At 48.8% G+C, this 21,574-nt stretch overlaps 1 protein-coding gene across 1 annotated transcript; it reads left to right on the forward strand.

The window, feature by feature from the left end:
• Nucleotides 1-4,556: 4,556 nt before the first annotated feature.
• Nucleotides 4,557-5,689, forward strand: LOC136471554 (zinc finger protein 7-like). The gene has a single exon (XM_066469304.1). It carries the CDS (start codon nt 4,794-4,796, stop codon nt 5,562-5,564), a length of 771 nt encoding a protein of 256 aa, XP_066325401.1. The 5' UTR covers nt 4,557-4,793; the 3' UTR covers nt 5,565-5,689.
• The last annotated feature ends 15,885 nt before the right edge of the window (nt 5,690-21,574 follow it).

Consider the following 21,574-nt stretch of genomic DNA (forward strand, 5'->3'; position numbering starts at 1 on the left):
GCAAACTTTGGCCTCTTCAGCATCGGCGTACTGATCGGCGGTCATGATCATCTCGCCAATCCCCTTTGGCGGCTTACGATTGAACTTGGAGCGGAGGTTGCAGTGATGGAGTCCTCGAACAAAGGCGGTGATGACTTCTGCTTCCGTGATATTGGGAATAGAATTCCTCATCTTAGAAATTCGTCTAATATAGCTACGGAGGAGCTCAGACAGGTTTCTAATAGATGAGATTCAGATCAGTGCTTGGTGCCTGGCTGAGTACATGTAGCCATGTAATTATCGGTGAAGACCTTCTTCAACTGTTCCCAAGATCCGATGGAATCCGAGGCGAGGCTCATGAGCCAGTTCATCACTGGTTGGCGTAAGCATGATGGGAAGATAGTTCACCATGACACTGGTATCTCCCTCGATGGCTCGCACTGGCAGTGGCATAAGCTTATAGCCACTGTGTGGGGTTCATCCTCCCTTCATGATTTTGAAACCACTGGGGGGCCACTAGAGTGTTTCGGAGTGCTCTCGTGAATGCTCAGGGCCCCTCGGGATCGTCACTGTCAGGGATCTGTAGCATTGTCGGTGCTAAGTGGCTGGAGGGCTATGTCTGGATTACCAAACTCTTGCTCGTATTCTTGACGCCGGCGTACTTCCTCTTCATGGCGAGAGAAACGGTGCTCGTCATTATGACATCGTGCATCTTAGAGATTATTGATGTGCGCTCGGACATCTTGGTCGACTTCTTGGTCATGTTGGTGAGGGTAGTCGATGCGGTTCCCCCTAGCTCCCCCTAGAGGGGTCGTCCATCATCATGATGCTGGTCGGCGAAACGGCTTCTACCAGGGGTGGCGATTGGATCTTGGCGCAGTGGATCGGCGATTTGAGCTTGTCGAGTAGGAAGGTCCCTGATCCTGGCAAATCTCATTGACCTAGCAGTGTGCAGCTTTAAGCATTGCGGCGACCTTGGCGGCCTCTGGCATTTGCTCGAGCCAGACGAGCTCATTAGCGACCACGGCCAAGTTGGCGCTTGGGGTCTTATAGACATCATGGCCGTCGACACGGACGTACTCATCGTCGAGGTTGTGGCGGAGTGGGCGTGGTCTCCCTTGCGAGTCGAGCTGTTCTCCGTTGCGAGCAGCCTTGGCTAGCACAATGGCGGCCTCATTCACCCGGCGCTGCGCATGGTTGGCGTTTCTGTTGACACGAGCTACGCGGTCTTCATTGGTTTCTCCATCCCGTGGAGGGCTGTCGATGCTGACATTAAAAACCCCTGCCTCCTCAGAAGGGTGGAAAAGGAGGTTGGACGGTGGTGGTTTTGGCGACAATCTCCGTAGAGCCCTGGGACTCAGAGTCTGGATTTTCCTCTAGGATGGTATGGAGGGATGCTTTGGGACGCCGGCTGATTTGCAGCATATTGATAGTTGGCGAGGGCTGATCGGTAAGAGGATAGATGTTTCCCACCTGGTCGGCAAATTTGCTCCTTAGAGCATCCTGATGGATAGTGGTCGTAACCCTTAGAGTTTCCTAATCAGCCTCCGATAGATTAGAATCAGAGGGTGGTCAGCGCTGAACTAGAGTGGTCAGGGCGATTCTACGATGGAGAGGCAGTCGGCGAGCTTCAGGCCAACCTGATCGATGGATACGATTAGATCGTCATTGTTGATATGCTTCCTCGGGTAGCGAGGAAGCAAGCGGCGAGTTGTTGGTGAAGACGACCTCGGAGGTGGTTCTAAGATCGGATCTGCTGTTGCAGGTGTTGGTGTGGTCGGCGCAGAATTGATCTGCACTAGCTCAATGATCTCTCTATCTCCGCCAGCATTGATGACCTAGGAGATCGATCTGACTGTAAAGATCTGGCCGAGCTTTGGAGAGGACGGATAACCTGCAAAACGTACCATCTTGTTCGTCATAGAAACAGCACGCACACCCCTACCTGGCGCACCAACTATCGACAAAAGATGCTCGGCAGTCCTCCGAGGGGTATCCCACGAAGGTAGATTGATCGGCGGAGGTGCGCGTAATCAAGAACAAGAAGGCAACAGAGACACAAGAGTTAGACAGGTTTAGGCCGTCAGCACGATGTAATACCCTACTCCTGTGGTATGTTGATTTGTATTAGCTATCGTATGATATTGTGTGTATTTTGAGGGGGTCCCTGCCCGTCTTATATAGTCTGGGGGGCAGGGTTACAAGTCGGTTAGATCTAAGAGATAACCGGAAAGGAATAATAGATTACAGAAATCATGGGATCGAACGTATCCTAACAGATCTCGCAGCATCTTTAGGATATCGCCCTTGATGCCTTGCGGTACACGCTAAGCAGTGCCGTGCACCGTAGGTCTTCGTCTTGTAGGCTGGACAACTCCTGGCAGCGCAGCCCATGTAGTCTGTCGTGGGTATCCGGGGTCGTACCACCCACAAGGTTCTAGGGTTAGCAGCAGGATTAGGGAAGAATTGTAAAGTAATATGTTGCTCTCCCATGTGTGAACATGCAGTTGGGGCAGACGCCGAAAGGGCTCTCCTGTTGCTGCACTGTAGCCGCGGCAGGGGCAGGCACCGAAAGGCTCTCCTGCCGCACTATAGCCACAGCAGGGGCAGGCACCAAAGTCAGCCCTGCTGTCACATCTAGTCACTGTAGCAGCATGACAGCCTGGCATGTCTGTGTACTAGAATTAGATGGGTAGAGTTGTATTTATAGCTTCCCACTGCAACTCAGTAAAGAGAGCGAAGTTTAGTTTTGCCATCTTCTCTACAGAGCTCCGACCAATACTGGTACTTGTGCTGTGTGCACGCGCTCTGTTCGTCCTCTCTTCTTCTACCTTTAGTCATAGTGTATGATCGAAAACACCGGTGAGCATTCAGGCTCATCCATGTGGAAGATCCAGGGGCCAACATGGTAGTCGTCCTCCTCCTCTATGTACCAATACCAGCGCACTTGCTGTGGACTTGTGCTGTGACGGCAACAGTCTCCCGCTACCAAAAGGATTGAAACCCTGTGGTGTGGCGGACTGTAGAGGCTGGAGGGGAGGCATCATTGTACAATCCCATTACTAGAGCTGCCACTTGCCACTACTTGAGGAGGAGGAAGAGGAGGAATAACAAGAATACAAAATGCCTGCACACGCATGGGACAAAGCAAAGGTTCATGAACCAGCTAGCGAGTCATAGAGATTTAGTCTAAACTCTGAGCTGTTAGTGTGTTCATACCAGTCAGCTCTAGTGATGGTACCGAAAGCGACAGCGCTTGGCCTGGTTCGGCCAGGAAATGTTTCCAGCGCGAACTAAAGGGGCTGTTTAGTTCCTACACTAGCCTGGGACTAGATGATGCCCAGGCCAGCGAACATCCACCCCAGTCATACCAAATTGGCCATCCAAATAGGCCCTAAATAGTACGGACTAGGGACTACTAACCAGTGAATAAACACTACAAAAAGGAAATCATGGGTGCTAAACTGGAGCTTATCAGAGAGAACAGGGTGCAGTTAACGTCAGGCGGTGGGTGGGTGCGTCTCAGTCTGTCGTGTTTGGGCGTAAATGCTAATCTCCAGACAAACTAAAGGTTTGCGAGATGTGTAAAGCATGTAACTTCAGTAGGGTGCCCATCGCAGCACGTTCGGTTGGCTGATTCGTATCGTTGCTGATTTGTTTACGTGAGAGAGAAGTACTGTTGGCCGGTTCGTTGGAACAGTGTCTATGTGAGGGGGCTGGCCAGCCCCAGCCGAACACGTGTATATGCCGTGATTGCTGCGCCAATCTGCAGGGACAGGATTACATCGTGCATGGCTTTCTGACTGTGACATGAACCCGACCGTTCCTTCAACTGTAAGTCTGGAGTTTGGACAGCTAAATTCCAGAAGAAATCGTAGTTGTCTTGTGTTCATTCACGCATGCATGTTTTTTTCTTTGTCAGATTACGTGAAGTAGATCACTTTCACCGCACCCTGCGCCACTGGTAAAACGACGCGTGTCCATTGCCGTTTTCGTGGACGGTTAAGTTGTAGTAAGCTACAGTTGCTACAGAACCTGCAGATGAGCATGGATGAGAACCATGAGATGGGGATGGTGACGTGAGGAGGCGTTGCTGCTCCAGTGACATGGGACAGATCCAGAGATGGGAAAGCTAGGGCTTCCCAACGCTTTTTTTTTCATAGTAGCGCTAGGTGTCACTTAGGATCAGATAAAAAAGTAACAGAAGCTACATATATTTAGGGAGAGAGAAGGTGATCAATGCTAAAAAAGAATGATGAGAAGAAATAAAGTTGAGATATGATGAGAGAAAAAAGTTTCTTTACAAAACACAAGTAGTGATAGTTTACATTGTGTGAATAGTAGTCTTAATATTTCTGAGTTTACGTGAATCATTTTATTATCCTAGAGCCACTAAAAGTGTTAGTCACTATTGGTGGTGGTCTAAGGAGAGGGAGGAAGAAGAGATGAGCGGGTAAAGTAAGCGGGATTCGCCTAAGATTATCCACTGATAACTACAGTAGTGGAGTGCATAGGGGGAGAGAGAAGCTTCTCTTTCTCTCTCTACCTCCTGATTCCGCGCAGGCGCAGACACCCTCCACAAGCCTACCCTCCATTACCCAAAACCATTCTCTCTCGCTCTGTCCAATCCCAACGTTAAACGTGTCCCCGGCCGGCCTCGGCTCCTCTCGCTCTCTATAAAGCAAACTGCAAACCTGAAAGCAGGCGTGGTAGTAGCTGCCCTGGTGGCCGATCATCACCTGCAACTGCAACTGCAAGCGGCGATCCAGAGCCAAGAAACAGCAGCAGACAGCAGCTAGCTAGCTTCAGTTCGCATGCAAGATTTATTGGGCATGGATCAAACGGACGAGGCGTCGTCGGTGAACGAGCAGAGCGCGGAGCGGCCGCAGCCGTCCGTGGTGGCCGGCGGCAGCGGCGCCATGGCGTGGCTCGACCTCACGCTGGCCGTGAACGCCTCTCTCGACGAGCAGCTCCCGGCGACGGACGCGGGGGAGTCCTCGTCCGCCGTCTCAGACGGCGAGCCGACGGCCAAGCCCGCGTCTCCTTCTCCTCCTCCTGCCGCGCCCGTGCCGCACAAGGTGTTCTCGTGCAACTTCTGCATGCGCAAGTTCTTCAGCTCGCAGGCGCTGGGCGGGCACCAGAACGCGCACAAGCGGGAGCGCAGCGCGGCCAAGCGCTACACGTCGGCGTACCACCACCACCACCTCCACGCGCAGCAGCGGATGCTCATGGCGGGCCTGCCGCTCGAGGCGCACGCTGCCCTGGTGAGCGCCGCGCTGCGGGTCAGCCCGGCCAGCACGGTCATCCACAAGGCCGCCAGCGCCAGCCAGGACCTCGCCGCGGCGCGGGCGGCTGCCGCCGGTGCCGGTGCCGCGGCCTCGAGCACGGCGCCCAGGTTCCACGACGGCGACAGTAGCAATGCTTCCACGGCTGCCAAACCGTGGTCGCCGGCGCTGCTCTACGAGGAGCCGGTCAGCTCGACGTGGCCCGGGAGCTTCCGGATGAGAGCGCAGCCTGAGCCGCCGAGCTCAGAGCAGCAGGCGTCGGAGCAGAGTAAGAAGATAGACTTGGATCTCAGGCTGTGAAACTGAAACTGAATCGTAGTTACAACTTACATACGTGTAGAGAGAGGAGCTAGCGAGCTGTACTTTGATTTTTAATCAGTTTCGATTTTCACCGGTATATAGTTATTTATGAACTGTTTAATTCCTCGAGTTTGTGCCGCCTTCTGAATAACGAATGATTTTGGAAGGAAATTATGGAAACCATCAGTTCGACTACATCTTCAGATTTCATCGCAGATGAGCAGGCAGTAATCGTTTTCTGAATTCTTTCAAATAGATGCGAAATCCGTTTTGAGTGCATGCTCAGACTGTTTTTATTATGACTCACTCCTAAAGATGTAGGATGTTCATGTGTGTGCCAAATTTTGTCATGAGATCGGATCACAGGAGAACAGTGCATTTCTAACTGCCTACTGATACTCCTAATATGTATATGCATTTTATTATGCCCTTTTGTCAACAGAGCTTTCGGCGAAAAGGCAAGATAGCACTACATTAATATACTATCCTAGGAAGCAAACAAATTTGAAGGATTTATAAAACTGTAGTGTGCATATTGTACTTTTCTCTAAAGATCAAAGCCACAGTTGTGTTCAGCGAAAGAAACAAAGAAAGAAATATGAAAAGGGAAAAACAAATTAGGGCCTTGTTTAGATCACCTCTAAATTCCAAGTTTTTTCACTCTCTCTCCATCACATCAATTTTTAGCCGCTTGCATGGAGCATTAAATATAGGTAAAAAAAATAACTAATTGCACAGTTTAGTTCGAAATCACGAGATGAATCTTTTGAGCTTAGTTGGTTCACGATTAGATAATATTTACCAAATAAGACAAAAGTGCTACTATTCATCGGGTTGAAATTTTTTACAATCTAAACATGGCCTAGAAAAGAAACTTTGCAGGCGGATGGACCGGTATCAACAACTTGTTGGCAGGAATAAAGTTTGCTTCAGAAATTGTTCCTTTGACAGCTGAATTTGTCCGGACGCAAACCTGACATGGAAAATGCAGTCGTCAGCTATTCATTCCCTCCTGCTCCTATTCAGCAAGTTGCGGTTCCAGGTGCCAATGTGCTATTCCACTCAGCACAAAGATAAGATAGAGAAAGATCAGAAGAAAAGCAACCTAGTTCATTATTTTTAGCTACTATACCAAAAGAATTTAGCACATCCGCACATTGCAAAAGAATATGCAATGTTCAGAAATTTTTTTATTCGTGACAAAGAACCTGATGCGTGATTTTCAACGTGAGAAATTGCCAATTATCTATTCCGAGAATGTTGCCTTCTGTTTCTGTACACGAAGAGAACTTGTGCTCTGTTTCTCTTTATGAGTTTTTTTTTTAACAAAGGCAGGAACTCTGCCGCTCAATTAAGACGAAAGAATATCATGTACAAAAAGGTTAGCCAGACTAATACAAAAAAGGCACTCCAAGGGTTAACCACCCCATGCAACGCGACTGAGCACAAACACGACACACTGACATAGATCATTGTTGCCAAGCGTGGAAGCCAAGCTGCCAGCAGCTCCGACTTCCTATGGCAGGCCACCCACTAGCCACCCCTGACGAGTCCGAAGCTGAGGCCGCCATCGGTCATCGTTGCCAAGCTCAAACACCGAAGAGCAGCTCCGACTTCCAACCGCAAACTCTCGCATTGCTTCGAAGCGGCGACGAAAATCCAAATGCGACGCCTTTAGGAAGGGAATGAAGCCGATGGCGCCACCGTCGAACGTCCAACGTGGACCGGGTTTTCACCCTTGGAAGACATGGGAAACATGACGCCCTCAACACGGGAGCGGCGCCTAACGGCGTCGCCGTCACCAAGGCTTTCGCCCAAGAACCCTCTAGCACGAACATCAGGGCGCGAAGCCGGACCCCTTGCCAGCCTTCACCGCCACTGCCACTGTCCCGCCGCCCCAAGCCCCTTCGAAGGGGCATCGACGCAACGGCTGCACGCAGCAGCCGCTCAGCTGCGTCCACCGCTGCCCCCCTCCAACCGGGCCATGTAGAGCCGAACCTGACTCCGCCGCTTGCGTCACACTGCCGCACGCCGAGGCCGCCATTGACCATCGTCGTGAGCAGCCACATGGCGTGTGCCCTCACTAACTCGGGTGCCGCCCCGTGACCTAGGGCCGCCGGATCCGGACGCCAGGCCCTGAACTCAGCGCCCCTTGCCAACGCCGACGCCTCCAACCACAACCGCAGGTACCTGAGCCGGCCCGTCGCCCAGGCTGCGCAGAAGCTGCCCCTGCCACAGCCACCTTAGCCAGGCACGGCCACCGCCGTAGCAGTGCAGGCCAGCTGCCGCAGCAGCCAAGGTCGTGAGGGGAGGGGTGGGCAGAGGAGAGAGCGCCGCCCCCCAGCGCCTGCACGAACCTCGGCCACTGTCGGACAGCCGTCGCCCGAGCCACAGCCGGCCCAGGCACGGCCGTGAAGTGAGGGGGCGGGCGGAGGAGAGGAAAGGGACCTGCCGCCGCCGGCCACCACGCCGCCCGGCCATGGATCCTGTCGTCTAGCCACCGGATCCGGCCGTCCGGCCATCGGACCGGCCGCACCCACCTGCGCCGCCATCTTCAAGACTGGAGGAGGGGAGGAACGGAGGTGAGGGAGAAGGAGCCCCGCCGCCATCCCCTTGCGCCGGCATGGACACCGGCCGACGCGGTTGTCGATGTTTTACCACCGATAGCCTGCCCCGGGGATCCCCGGGACAGTATGTTCGGGCTTCGGCGTATGCAGAACTCGACGGTTAATGCAAGAGACAGTCGATTTATCCTGGTTCAGGCCCTCGATCGTAGATCGAGTAATAACCCTACGTCCAGTCGGCGTTAGCCTTTGCGTTGGATTAATTGTGATATGTTGTGTTGTACAATTGTCGTCCTCCTCGTCCAGGAGCCCTGCCCTCCTTTATATAGTCAGGAGGCCAGAGTCCTAGTCGGTTTATAATGAGAGTTACTAGTAGGATTACTGAATAGTACTACTACTAGGATTACAAGGGAAGAATCCTAGTTAGACTAGATCTTCTCTCTCCTTTGTGGGGTATCCTGTGGGTCCCGTATCGACAAGCCCCCGAGCACTTCATGGTTGAGCTCTGAAAGTCTCGTTTTGCTCTTTCAGGTCTTGATGAGTAGTAACAAACGTCATCCGAGTGCTTTCTGGAGTGAAACCTTGTAGCGCTTCTTGGGACCTTCGAGTGGTGAGTGCTTTTTTGAAGAAAAAGTATGTCCATCTGGTTGTAGCCCCTGAGCCTCTTGCTATTTGGAACAAGTAGCTGGAGGATCTTGTCTTGAAGTTGCTCTGTTTGTTCGTTGAAGTTTTATCAAAAAGAACTCGAATATGGCTTGTTCCGGGTTCTTTTTGTCGTAATGTCTTGAAGTGGTCTGCGTTGAGGAAGTCTTTTGGTGACGTGCGCTTTTTCGAAGAAAAAGTGCACTCACTGAGTGTAGCCCCCGAGCCTCTTGCTATTTGGAACAAAAAGTTGGAGGGTCTTGAATCTTTATGTTGTTTGAAAATTTATGTTCTGAAGTAGTTCCTGAGAGTTGGGTTATGTCATCATTTGAGTAGTTTTGCGGCATCTTTTCGAGGCAGCCCTTTAGTCTTGGATTAAACCATCATCCGAGTAGTTTCGCAGCATGCAGCCTCCGAGCGTATATCCTTGTTGTTTTGTTCCGGAAGAACTCGGATGCGAGGTCTTGACGTATTCTTTGATAGTCTGCTGTTGTCAGAGGTAGTTGTATGGTGGTGGTTGAGTGTAAATGTCTTTTGTTCACGGGTTGAACTGTGCTGGTATATTCTTCCGAATATGCCTGTCTTCGAGTAATGTTCCCTCTCGCCTGAGTCATCTATTATTGAGTCCTGTTTTTTTTTCACTATGTCCTTTGTTAGGCTTATTTTGTTGGTACTCCTAGTCCATGTGCGCCGCTCCTTTGATCTATAAATACTATCCCGGAGTGCTTGTTTTCATCCATTGGACATTCTGTTTAAACCTTCGTGGTCATGAACATGGTAGTTTGTGAAGTAGAGCAGCCCCCGGGCATATTTTGTAGTTCCTTTGCGTCTTGTCGTAGTTGGAGGAAGTCTTGTGATAGGGATTATAGGTAGGCTAATCCCACGATAGCATTGTGCCAGGATGTACGTGGCGGTAGTTGGAGGAAGTCTTGTGATGTGGGCTTCGTTCCCTCATCTGGTAGTTCTGGGTTGATCCTCGTCGCCTATCTTGAGACTGTCCGGTGCAGATCAACACCATATCCAGCATCACATCAGTCTTGGGTAAACAGATGCCCACTGGCCTTCTCTGCTCCATGTTGCCCTGCCGTGCTGCCGATTTCCGCCTTGGATGCACTGCGTCCGTCCTTTGAAGAAAACAGTGCAGCTGACGGCGGTTTGTCCTTCCGAGTAGCAATTTGGGACACGTAGTCATTCTAGAGCCTAGCCGTGTCTGTGTTCCTCTTTGCTATTTTGCTTTTTGTGGTACCGAGTTCGTTGGGTCTTGTAAGATTTGTAATCTTCTGTTTTTGAAGCCACTTGTAATGGAACGAATCTTGTCTTCTGAGTTGTCTTTTACTTTTCTGCTGTGATCCCTGTTCGTTCATAAGATTACCGAGTTCTTTCTTAAATAACCGGGTTCCTTTGTTCCTTGTGAGGTAGCCCTTTCTTTCTTCTTGGTTCGACGAGTTGTTCTTGTAACGATCTGATAGCCCTGCCGTGGTGTTGGACGGATAAGTCTGAAATCTGCCCGTTGGTTTGTACCGTTGTGTGGATTTGTGCCCTCCGTCGTTTTAGCTGCGTCGGTAAATGGACCGTTGCGTTCTCACACTGTGTTTTAACGGGGCTTGTGGGCCGTTTTTATTACTGAAAAATCTATTTAAAGACCTTTTATCTTCCTTTCCCTTGCTGCCCAGCTCTTGCCTTTAAACCCTAGCTTTCAGAAATCCACCGCCGTCATCGTCGCTGTCACCCGAGCACCATCATCCTAGCTTCATCTTCCCTAGTGCCTTTTTTGCTTCTGCCAGTTCATGGGAAAGAAGAAAACCGCAAGCAAGTCCCAGGCGACCTTCATGGACGAGGAGTCATCCCTTTCTTTGATCGAAAACCAGGAGTTCGTGGCCATGAGGGCTGCTCAGAAGGTTTGGCCGGCTCCAACAACAAGCGAAGACCAGCTGCGCGAGCTCGTTAGCGACGGCTTGATCCAAAGCAAAGTCATCGCTGAATGGAGAGTTCCGGGCGAGCACCGGGTTCTAGCTCCGGGTCCTGGTGAGATTGTCCTCTTCGTTTCCTTTGTCCGCACCGGACTTTGCCTTCCTGCTTCTGCCTTCCTTCATCAGTTTCTTGGTTATTTCGGGGTTAGTCTGAACCATCTAACCCCTAATGCCGCTCTCCATCTTTCTGTTTTCGTTCATCTTTGTGAAGCTTTCCTTGGAATCCCTCCTTCTCTATCTCTTTTTCGCTTTTTCTTTCGTCTGAAACCTCAACCCCGCCGTGAAGAAACCAGCGTTCTTGGCGGTTGCGGGATTCAGTTTCGCCAGGGTCTCAAGATTAAGTTTTTTGACTATGACCTGGTCGATTCTGTAAAAGATTGGCGTGCCGAGTGGTTTTATGCTGCCAATTTGATCCCTTCCCTTGTCGTTCACTCTGGATCTGGTCCTATGGTGAATGACTGATGGGACAAGAAACTTGAGTCACCTGCTGAGATTCAAGTGATCCAGCCACTCCTTGATAGGATTAGTATGCTGAAACAGCAGGGTTTGACTGGCTTTGGTATTGTTTCGAGCTTTCTTCGTCGTCGGGTTCAGCCTTTGAAAGAGCGGGAGCACTTTGGCTTCGAGTATTCTGGGGCCGAGGATCCTTCACGCATGGTCCCAGCTCTTGAGCTGACCGGTGAGGAGGTACTCGAGCGTCTCCAGAAGATGCTGAAAGGAGTGAGCGTCATTCCTCCTGCTGTCTCCGAGTTCTCAGCCAACAACCCGCCCCCAGTTGTGAGTTGTCTATCTTTTTGTTTGAGTACTTTATGTACTCTTGCTGCATCCATTTTTGCTTAGCTTTTCTTTGTCTCGGTGTTTTATCCTTTTTCGCAGGAGCTTGGGCGGAACTTTGTCGACCCGATCCCTCTTGATGTTCTCCCCGCCGTGGCGGAGACTGGGGATAAACTTGCTGGAACTTCTGCAACTAGTAAGTCCCAAACCTCTACCGCCCTTCCTGGGGTTTCTTCCGGATTTGTTGATGTATATGAAGAATATGTTCCTCGTCTAGTCCCTCGCAGTCCTCGCAGTGTCCCGAAGAGGGGGCGAATGGATGGGTCTTCATCTGGCCTGCCTGTCTCCAAGAAGCCTCGCAAACCAAGTACTCCCTCAGGTACTCCAGTTGTTGCTAGCATGCTCTTAGGTGAGCACATTTAATACTCTTTGTTCCTTTGTTTTCCTGTTTCTCTCTTGAACCGAGTACTTTTTATCCTTTTTTCAGCAGGTGCTCTGGTTTCCTTGGCTGAGGGAGAAGAGGATGATGAAGTACCCCTCATCATGCGGCGGTGAGTTGTTTTTCATATTCCTGTTGCATTGAATTTCTCTTCTTTGTCTTGACTTTTAGTCTTGAACTTTTTGAAGTAATCGGAGGTCGGGTGTGAGTTCTTCCGAGGCTCCCGCGCCGACTTCTTCTGAAGCTCCGATGTCGAGTTCTTTGGTAGCCTCGGTATTGAGCTCTACCGCTCCTCCAGTGCGGAGTTCTTCCTGGCTTCTTCCGCGGCTCTGTTGTCGGCTATCCCGCTCTCGTCGCCGGGTGGCGGGGACATTTTCGTCGTCGTGGTTCCCCCTGCGAGGCCTTCTTTTGGCTTCGCGAAGAAGAAAGTGGTTGGGTGAGTAGATTCTGGCTTTTATCTTTTTGGCTTCTATCTTCCTTCTTCTGGTTCTTATCGGTGCTTCCTTTTATCACTTTTCAGTGTTTCGTCTTCTCTCGTTTCTTCATCGACTTCTTCTCTGCCTCCCGCCGTGCCAACGAGTTCCGAGCCTTAGGACTCACAACATTCTGTTGATGAAGTTGCTGCGGGGGCTTCGGAGCTACCTGGCAAAGTTGCGGACTTGGCCGCTCCGGAGGTGACTGTGGCCGTCGCACCGGGTCCTTCTGAGGGTTTGGCTCCGGCTTCCCTGGAGGTTGCTTTGGTCGTTCCTTCTTCGCCCCAGCCGGCCTCTCCTTCCCCTTCTCTTGCTTCCGACGGTCCCTCTTTTTCTAGTGACGTGGTGCAACAGTTCGATGCCACCCATCGGTTATCGGAGTTGACCGCAGCCTGGGGGAGCTTGTCGACCCTCGCGACTTCTTTTGGTGAAAAGCTCCAGGTAGGTTTTACTGCCACTCCTCTTTTGCATGCTTGTTTTTCTTCTGTCCTTACGCCTTGTTTCTCTTTGCCTCTTTTTGCTCAGTCTTTCTCTCGTGATCATTCTGGCTTCTTTTTCTCATCTGAAAATGAGAGAAAGTTGTCTTCTAAGGTGGACGCTTTGAAAGCCGATCTCGACCTCCTCCGGGCTGAGTTGGAGACAGAGCGTCAAATGCACCAAAAGGAGGAGAAGACCCTTCGTGCCCGGGTAGTGGAGACGGAGAAGCAGAGAGATGCCGCGGTGGAGTCTACGAAGAATGAATGCAAAGGCACCGCGGGTTCTGCCTGTTTCTTCTTGTATTTTGACTTCTTTTTTCGCTGACTTGTTCTTTGGTGTCTTGTCTAGTTCTCCGAGTTGAGAAGCAGAAGCTCTCGGAGAGTATCGATGAAATGAAGGCTCTTGTCCGCTCTAGTCATAATAAGGCTGAGGAGGTAATTACTCATGCTGAGGAAGAACTCGCCCTTGCTAAGCTGATTAGGCGTGGAGCTGACAGAGATCTTGTGCAGGCCCAAAAAACTATTGAAGGCTTGTCCGGGAAGCTGGCGACGGCTACTAAAAATTGGAACGTTTTGTGGAAATCTTTTCGTTCAGTAGCTGATGTTCTCTGGACTCCAGCGGATGACGGGCAATCTTGGGCGCAGTTCATTCCCCGGATTCCGACTCGTTTCCAAGAGTTCACGAAGAAGTGTGCTCAAGTATGTACCAAGAATGTGCTGGCCCAGGTCCGGGTCCTTGCTCCAGAGGCGCCTCTGTCCAAGATAGCAGAGGAAGCTGATAGCCAAGAATACCTTAATGCCGTTGAGAGGATGGAGCCTGAGGTCGAAGGTTTAGCCAGTAGGGTTGTAGACAGTCTAAATATTGACATTTCCCTTCCTGATGACAATGCCTGAACCGATTGACCAGCCCCTTGTAATATTACACTCCTCTTTAAATGAAGACTATTTATTTTCATTGATGTATTCTTTGCCTGGGTGTGGTCGAAGTTACTTGACTTGCTGAGTACTTTGTCCTATTTTCGTCTCTGCTCCGCAAACAACTCTGTGCGTTATCCTGATGAAACCCCTTGATTTGTCGAGTACTTTTCTTTTCTTCCTCTTTTGTGATCCGTCGAGTGCTTTGTCCATGCTATGACTTGTTAGATGTAAATCTTTGTGTTGACAACCTTTCGTCCGCGCTATGTAAAAACGACTCGGCATAGAATGTTGCCTTGACGAACTTCGGCATCCGAATGCTTTTTTGAGTGGCGCTTGTGTTTTTCTGAGGAAAAAGTATTCCTATCTGGATGTAGCCCCCGAGCCTCTTGCTTTTCAGAACGAAGAGCTAGAGGGTCTTTTGAAGTTCAATTTCGGTCGACTAGTTTTAGGTGTTAGCTTTTAGCTACCCTCTACGTCCAGTCGGTGTTAGCCTTTTTGCGTTGGATTGATTGTCAAGTGTTGTCTCTAACTCCCTTCTCTAGGAACTCTGCCCTCCTTTATATAGTCAGGAGGCCAGAGTCCAAGTCAGTTTATAATAAGAGTTCCTAGTAGGATTACAGAATAATACTACTACTAAGATTACATGAAAATAATCCTAGTTAGACTAGATCTTCTCCCTTCCTTGAGGGGTAACCCGTGGGTCCCGCATCGATAAGCCCCCGAGCACTTCATGGTTGAGCTCTGGAAGCCTCGTCTTGTTCCTTCAGGTCTTGTCGAGTAGGAACAAGCGTCGTCCGAGTGCTTTCTTGAGCGAAACCGTGTAGCGCTTCGTGAGATCTTCGGGTGGTGTGTACCTTTTTTTGAAGAAAAAGTATTCCTATCTGGATGTAGCCCCCGAGCCTCTTGCTTTTCAGAACGAAGAGCTGGAGGGTCTTTTGAAGTTCAATTTCGGTCGACTAGTTTTAGGTGTTAGCTTTTAGCTACCCTCATCGGTGTGCTCAAGCGTCTTTTCAGCTATTTTGCTCTCGGCTGGGATGCTCACGCATGTTTTCCACCATTTTGCTTTTTGTTTCGGGTGTTAGCTTTTAGCTACCCTCATCGGTGGGCTCAAGCGTGTTTTCAGCTATTTTGCTCTCGGCCGGGATGCTCAGGCATGTTTTCAGCCATTTTGCTTTTTGTTTCGGGTGTTAGCTTTTAGCTACCCTCATCGGCGGGCTCAAGCGTGTTTTCAGCTATTTTTCTCTCGGCCGGGATGCTCAGGCATGTTTTCAGCCATTTTGCTTTTTGTTTCGGGTGTTAGCTTTTAGCTACCCTCATCGGCGGGCTCAAGCGTCTTTTCAGCTATTTTGCTCTCGGCCGTGATGCTCAGGCATGTTTTCAGCCATTTTGCTTTTTGTTTCGGGTGTTAGCTTTTAGCTACCCTCATCGGCGGGCTTAAGCGTGTTTTCAGCTATTTTGCTCTCGGTCGGGATGCTCAGGCATGTTTTCAGCCATTTTGCTTTTTGTTTCGTGAAAACAACTCGTTGAAAGTCATGACAAGACATGCTGTGGATGAATATTATCTTTATTGATCATGAATATAAACTAATACATATGTTGTCGAAGAATATTTGTCCTTTGTCGATTGTGAACGTTGGTTCCTTGTGGCTTGCATATCTGTTTTTCTTGAGTTGCTTTTATGCGTAGAATCTTCTTAGCTGGCTGATGTGCCATGTATTGCTGACTTCTCTTCCATCTTCGGTTATTAACTTGTATGTGCCTGGTCCGGTGACTTTTGTGACAATGAACGGACCTTCCCATGGACTGAGCAGCTTATGTCGTCCGTCAGTCTTTTGTATCCTTCTTAGCACTAAGTCTCTGACTTGTAATGATCGAGGATGGGTACTCTTGTTGTAGTGTCGTCTTAAACCTTGTAGGTATCTGGCTGATTGGAGGGTAGCGTTTATTTTGACTTCTTCTGAGCTGTCGAGTTCTAATCTTCTTGTGTGTTCTGCTTCTCCTTCATCGTATTGTTCTATCTTTGGTGATGTCCAGATCAAGTCGGCAGGCAGTACGGCCTCTGACCCGTAAACTAGGAAGAAGGGTGAGTAGCCTGTTGCTCTGCTTATTTGAGTTCGTAGGCCCCATACTACTTTCGGTAATTCTTCAATCCATTTGGACCCATAGTCCACTAGTTCTTCGTATAACCTTGGTTTTAATCCGGCTAGTATGAGTCCATTAGCCCTTTCTACTTGTCCGTTGGCTTCTGGATGTGCAACAGACGCATAGTCTATACTGAAACCACAGTCTTGTGCCTAGCTTTTGAATTCTGTAGCTGTGAAGGGGAAGCCTAGATCTATGATGATTCGATTGGGCATGCCGAAGCGGTGTGTAATGTCTTGGATGAACTCGACTGCTTTGGTTGCGCTGTACTTCACGAGTGGTTTGTACTCAATCCACTTGGTGAACTTGTCGATTGCTACAAAGATGTACTCGAAGCCGCCTTTTGCTTTCTTCAGGGGTCCTACTTGATCCAGCCCCCAGCAGGAAAAAGGCCAAGCGGGTGGGATGCAGATAAGATTGTGAGCTGGTACATGGGCTTGTCTTGCAAACATTTGGCAACCTTTGCATTTTCTGACAAGTTCTTCTGTGTCTTTAAAAGCGGTTGACCAGTAGAATCCGGTGCGAAATGCTTTGCCAACCAGTGTCCTTGAGGCGGCATGATTTCCACAACAACCTGAGTGTATTTCGTCTAGGATCTCTTTGCCTTCTTCAAATGAGACACATTTTAGGAGTACTCCTGATAATGCTGCTCTTCTGTAAAGTCTATCTCCTACTAGAACGTAGTTTTTGCTTCTGCGAACAACTTGGGTGGCTTCTGCTTTATCTGCTGGCAATTTATTTTCTTTGATATAGTCGATGAAAACTTAGCTCCATGAAGTGTTGATTACCAAGATCTGAACGCTTTTAGCCTGAATTTCATGGGTTGTTTCACCGGGTTGTTTGATAGAGGGAACTGATAGCTCTTCTATGAATACGCCGGGTGGAACCTTCGCTCTGTCTGATCCGAGCTTGGCAAGGACATCTGCTGTAATGTTGGAATCACGCAGGACGTGTAAAATTTCTAATCCTTGGAAATGTTTTTCAAGTTTCCGTATTTCAGCACAGTAAGCACCCATGTTTTCTTTGGTGCAATCCCAATCTTTGTTGACTTGGTTGATGACTACTGCTGAATCGCCGTATACGAGTAATCTTTTTATTCCGAGGGTAATTGCCACTCGTAGCCCGTGGATGAGGGCTTCATATTCTGCTTCGTTATTTGTAGCTTGCCATAATATCTGAAGGACGTACTTGAGTTGTTTTCCTTCTGGAGAAATGAGGAGGACGCCTGCACCGGCTTCGCCTAGTTTGAGTGACCCATCAAAGTACATCTTCCAGTGGTCAAGGATTGTATCTGATAAAGGCTGTTGAATCTCTGTCCACTCGGCCACAAAATCGGCAAGGGCTTGAGATTTGATTGCCTTCCGCGGGGTGAAATTGATGTTAAGAGCTCTGAGTTCGACTGCCCACTTTGATATGCGTCCCGTTTCATCTCTATTGTGTAAGATGTCTCCGAGCGGGAAGTCTGTCACTACTGTGATCTGGTGGCTTTCAAAATAGTGGCGAAGCTTGCGTGAAGTGATCAATAGGGCGTAGAGTAGTTTTTGTACATACGGGTACCGTATTTTTGATTCAGATAATACTTTGCTGATGTAGTATACGGGTCGTTGTACTTTATACACGCGTTCTTCTTCTTCTCTTTCTATGACTACTGTCGTGCTGACCACAGCAGTAGTCGCCGCAATGTATAACATCATGTCTTCGTCTTTCCTTGGGGGTGTGAGAATTGGTGAGGATGTGAGGTATGCCTTAAGTTTCTTGAAGGCTTCGTCGGCCTCCTTTGTCCACTCAAACTTGTCTGTCTTCTTTAGTAGTTTAAAGAAAGGTAACCCCTTTTCGCCAAGTCTTGATATGAAATGGTTGAGGGCCGCCATGCATCCTGTTAGTTTCTGCACATCTTTGATACTTCTAGGTGGGCCCATTTCTGTTATAGCTCGAATTTGCTTGGTGCTGGCTTCAATCCCGCGCTGACTGACCAAAAATCCGAGTAGTTGTCCTGAAGGAACTCCGAATACACATTTATTTGGGTTCAACTTCCATCTCCATCTCTTCAAGTTTTTGAATGTTTGCTCTAAATCTTCAATCATAGTGTCTGGGTTCTTCGTTTTCACCACTACATCATCCACGTATGCCTCCACATTTTCACCGATTTGATCCCCAAGGCAAGTTTGGATAGCTCTTTGGTATGTGGCGCCGGTGTTCTTTAGTCCAAACGACATGGTCTTGTAACAGTAAGCACCGAACGGAGTAATAAAAGATGTCTTGCTCTGGTCTTGTTCTTTTAATGCGATCTGGTGATACCCTGAATAGCAATCGAGAAAGGATAACAGTGCAGACCCTGCTGTTGAGTCGACTATCTGGTCAATGCGTGGTAGCCCGAACAGATCTTTTGGGCAATGTTTGTTGAGATCTGTGTAGTCGACGCACATACGCCACTCGTCTGTGTTCTTCTTCTGCACAAGGACCGGGTTTGCTAGCCAGTCTGTATGAAGGATTTCTCTAATGAATCCGGCTGCCATCAGTTTTGTGATTTCCTTTTTCTAGCCTATCTCTGACTCTCGGTTTCTCCATCGTAGCCCTGGGCAAAGGGTGATATGTTGGATTCTGATTCATCTGATGACCTGACATCGGGTGCTTCTGGGGGGGTTTAATAGTGACCGAGGACGTCGAACCATGAGCACTTCCCGTGCGTGAGCCGTTCTGTTATTGGTGTTAGTTTTCATACTGTCAGAGTTGCTGATGACTTCAGTAGACGCCTCGATGTCGCAGATCGAGTCTCCTTCTTGGTAAGGTAGAATAGTTGTTGTTGTTGTGCCGACTAGTTGGGTTCCGCTATCTTCAGGAATGGAACCTGGCCAGTGGATGATACAGTCTTGCGATGTTATTGTTAGCACGAGACCCTCCTGGGCTTCTGTCAGTGGTATCCCAAGCATTGGATTGAAAGACCTTTCGAACTGTCCCTGATAGGATTTTGCCGTGTTGTCGAGCCCAAATGGAAAAGAACTCGACTTTTTGAAAGAACTCTGAGGGTAATCCGAGTTGTTTTGGGTTGTGCTCTGGAATCCTGCCAAAAAAGAACTCAGTTTCTCGAAAGCACTCGAGTTAGACTTCACCTTGGATACGGAGCTTGAATTCGAGTCGGATGCGCGTAGCCGTGAAATCTTATTTGAATCGGATATTATGAGCTGCGCGAATCTTCTGGTGAGCTGATCCGTCGTAGTTGTCGAAATAGGAATTTCTTCATGATGATCCGGATCTTCGAGGAGACGGCTTTGAAGCTTGCCATAGTTGTCTGCCTCGCAGATCCATGAGCCGAAGATGAAAGTTGATCCCGTCGGGAAGATCATGTTATCAGGTCCATCGAGCTCTCGGATGCAAAGTCGCCGAATCCCCTACCTGGCGCGCCAGCTGTCGATGTTTTACCACCGATAGCCTGCCCCGGGGATCCCCGGGACAGTATGTTCGGGCTTCGGCGTATGCAGAACTCGACGGTTAACGCAAGAGACGGTCGATTTATCCTGGTTCAGGCCCTCGATCGTAGATCGAGTAATAACCCTACGTCCAGTCGGCGTTAGCCTTTGCGTTGGATTAATTATGATATGTTGTGTTGTACAATTGTCGTCCTCCTCGTCCAGGAGCCCTGCCCTCCTTTATATAGTCAGGAGGCCAGAGTCCTAGTCGGTTTATAATGAGAGTTACTAGTAGGATTACTGAATAGTACTACTACTAGGATTACAAGGGAAGAATCCTAGTTAGACTAGATCTTCTCTCTCCTTTATGGGGTATCCTGTGGGTCCCGTATCGACAGCGGTCACAGCCACCGCGACCTTCCCCGCCGAACCCCACGCAGCTCGCGCGGGGGAAAGGACCGCCGACCCTGCTGTTGCACGCGCCGCCGAGGGAGGGAAAGGCCACGCCGCCTCTATCCCGGCCGGCCGAGAGGCCTTGCCGGCGGCCAGCTCCGGCGGCGGCGCAGCAGGAGGCGGCGGCGGCTAGGTGACGGGGGAGGGCCGCCCGTGTCGCCCGCGTGGGAGCGACGCGGGGGCAGAGCCGCTCCGCTTCGGCAGATTCCATAGGAGTATATTTTTCATATTTGAACTATGAAGGCAAATCCAAAGCACGAATAAATGTTGATACTAGAAGTTAACTCATGGCTTTGGTAAATTTGGTGAACTTTTTGGATAGAATCTTGTGGATAACTGAAATGTCCAGAGCACATTGTGCTACAGAAATGGGATACAGGGAAAACTGACGACTGGAGGGACATGGTGCTACAGAAATTCTGCATATTGTACTTTTCTCTCAAGATCAAAGCCACAGTGTTGAGCGAAAGAAAAAATATATGAAAAGGGAAAACCAAATTAGAAAAGAAACTTTGCAGGTGGATGGATTCATGGATGGGTATCAAGTACATGATGGCAGGAATAAAGTTTGCTTCAGAAAATATTGCCTTTGAAATCTGAATTTGGCAGGGGGGCAAGTAGTGTTGAATGTTGGCGAGAAGCAAACCTGTAGGGGAGATCGGTTGCCCGGAGCAGATGTAGGGGTACACGATAGCTAGTGTTCTATCTTTTGCTTCTCTAATGTAAACACAAATTGCAGAACTGTGATGTATTTGTGGCCCAAAGCTTCACTTATTTACGATTAGAGGGAGTGTCCTGATATATTCTGGAATTATTATTTTTAAAATCACTGTATATCACAATCATATGAACTTTTCAAGCAACGTAGTGTGACATGGGATGGGAGGTTCAAGACTTGAGGTTCTATGGGAGATAATTGAGCTAGCACAAGAGTCTATATTGAGGTAGCCTAACTAAGCAATTACTTGATGAATTAAGCTTGTATTGAAGTAAGCTACATTAAGCATGAATGGACTTGATAAGAATTCCAATTTCCAAAAGCTTAGTAAGACTAAGTGGACGCATGCAGATCACGTAGTAAGCTGTAGGTGGCATAAAAAATGGAAAGGGTGTATTAATATCATTAATGTTGAAACTACTACATCCAGTGTGAAATCGATTATGCTTAGAAGTTTGTATTATTTACAGAGAGAGAGAGAGAGAGAGAGATCACTCTGGGTGATCAAGCAACATTTTCAACAGCTTCCCTTGGTAACAAAGCATATTGGTAAGAATTCAGAGATCAGTGTGAAGACTGTTGATTACACTATACAAATAACCAAACTGTTGATTTCACTATGCAGTTGAGCAGATATGTTGTACTTTTGTTTGATGGATAGTGCCAATAGCCCAATACACAAATGGAACCACAGAAGTAGAATTACCTAACATGAAAATGGAAGCATCCACGCAGGGGCTGCATCCACAGCACATTCACGGAAAAAAAACAAAAGTGGAATCATTGAAATTAAGAAATTGACAATTTTATCAAACTTCATTACCCAAACATCTAACCATGTAATGTGTTTTAATTGAAGTCAACAATCAGCCTGTTCGCTTGGTCGTATTTTGCTTATAAGCCATGACTTATCAGCCAACAAACAGTATTTTTCTCTCACACCAAACCAACCAACAGTACTTTCAGCCATGGCTTATAAGCCAAACCAGCCCAAACGAACAGGGTGAATATGTTAAGTAGCCACTTGATAAAGC

The sequence above is a fragment of the Miscanthus floridulus genome, chromosome 1 (assembly GCF_019320115.1).
Source record: "Miscanthus floridulus cultivar M001 chromosome 1, ASM1932011v1, whole genome shotgun sequence".
Lineage (NCBI taxonomy): Eukaryota > Viridiplantae > Streptophyta > Magnoliopsida > Poales > Poaceae > Miscanthus > Miscanthus floridulus.

Bases quoted from the DNA above. Each gene is read 5' to 3' on its own strand.
- LOC136471554 (XM_066469304.1), top strand. From the start codon at position 4,794: ATGCAAGATTTATTGGGCATGGATCAAACGGACGAGGCGTCGTCGGTG.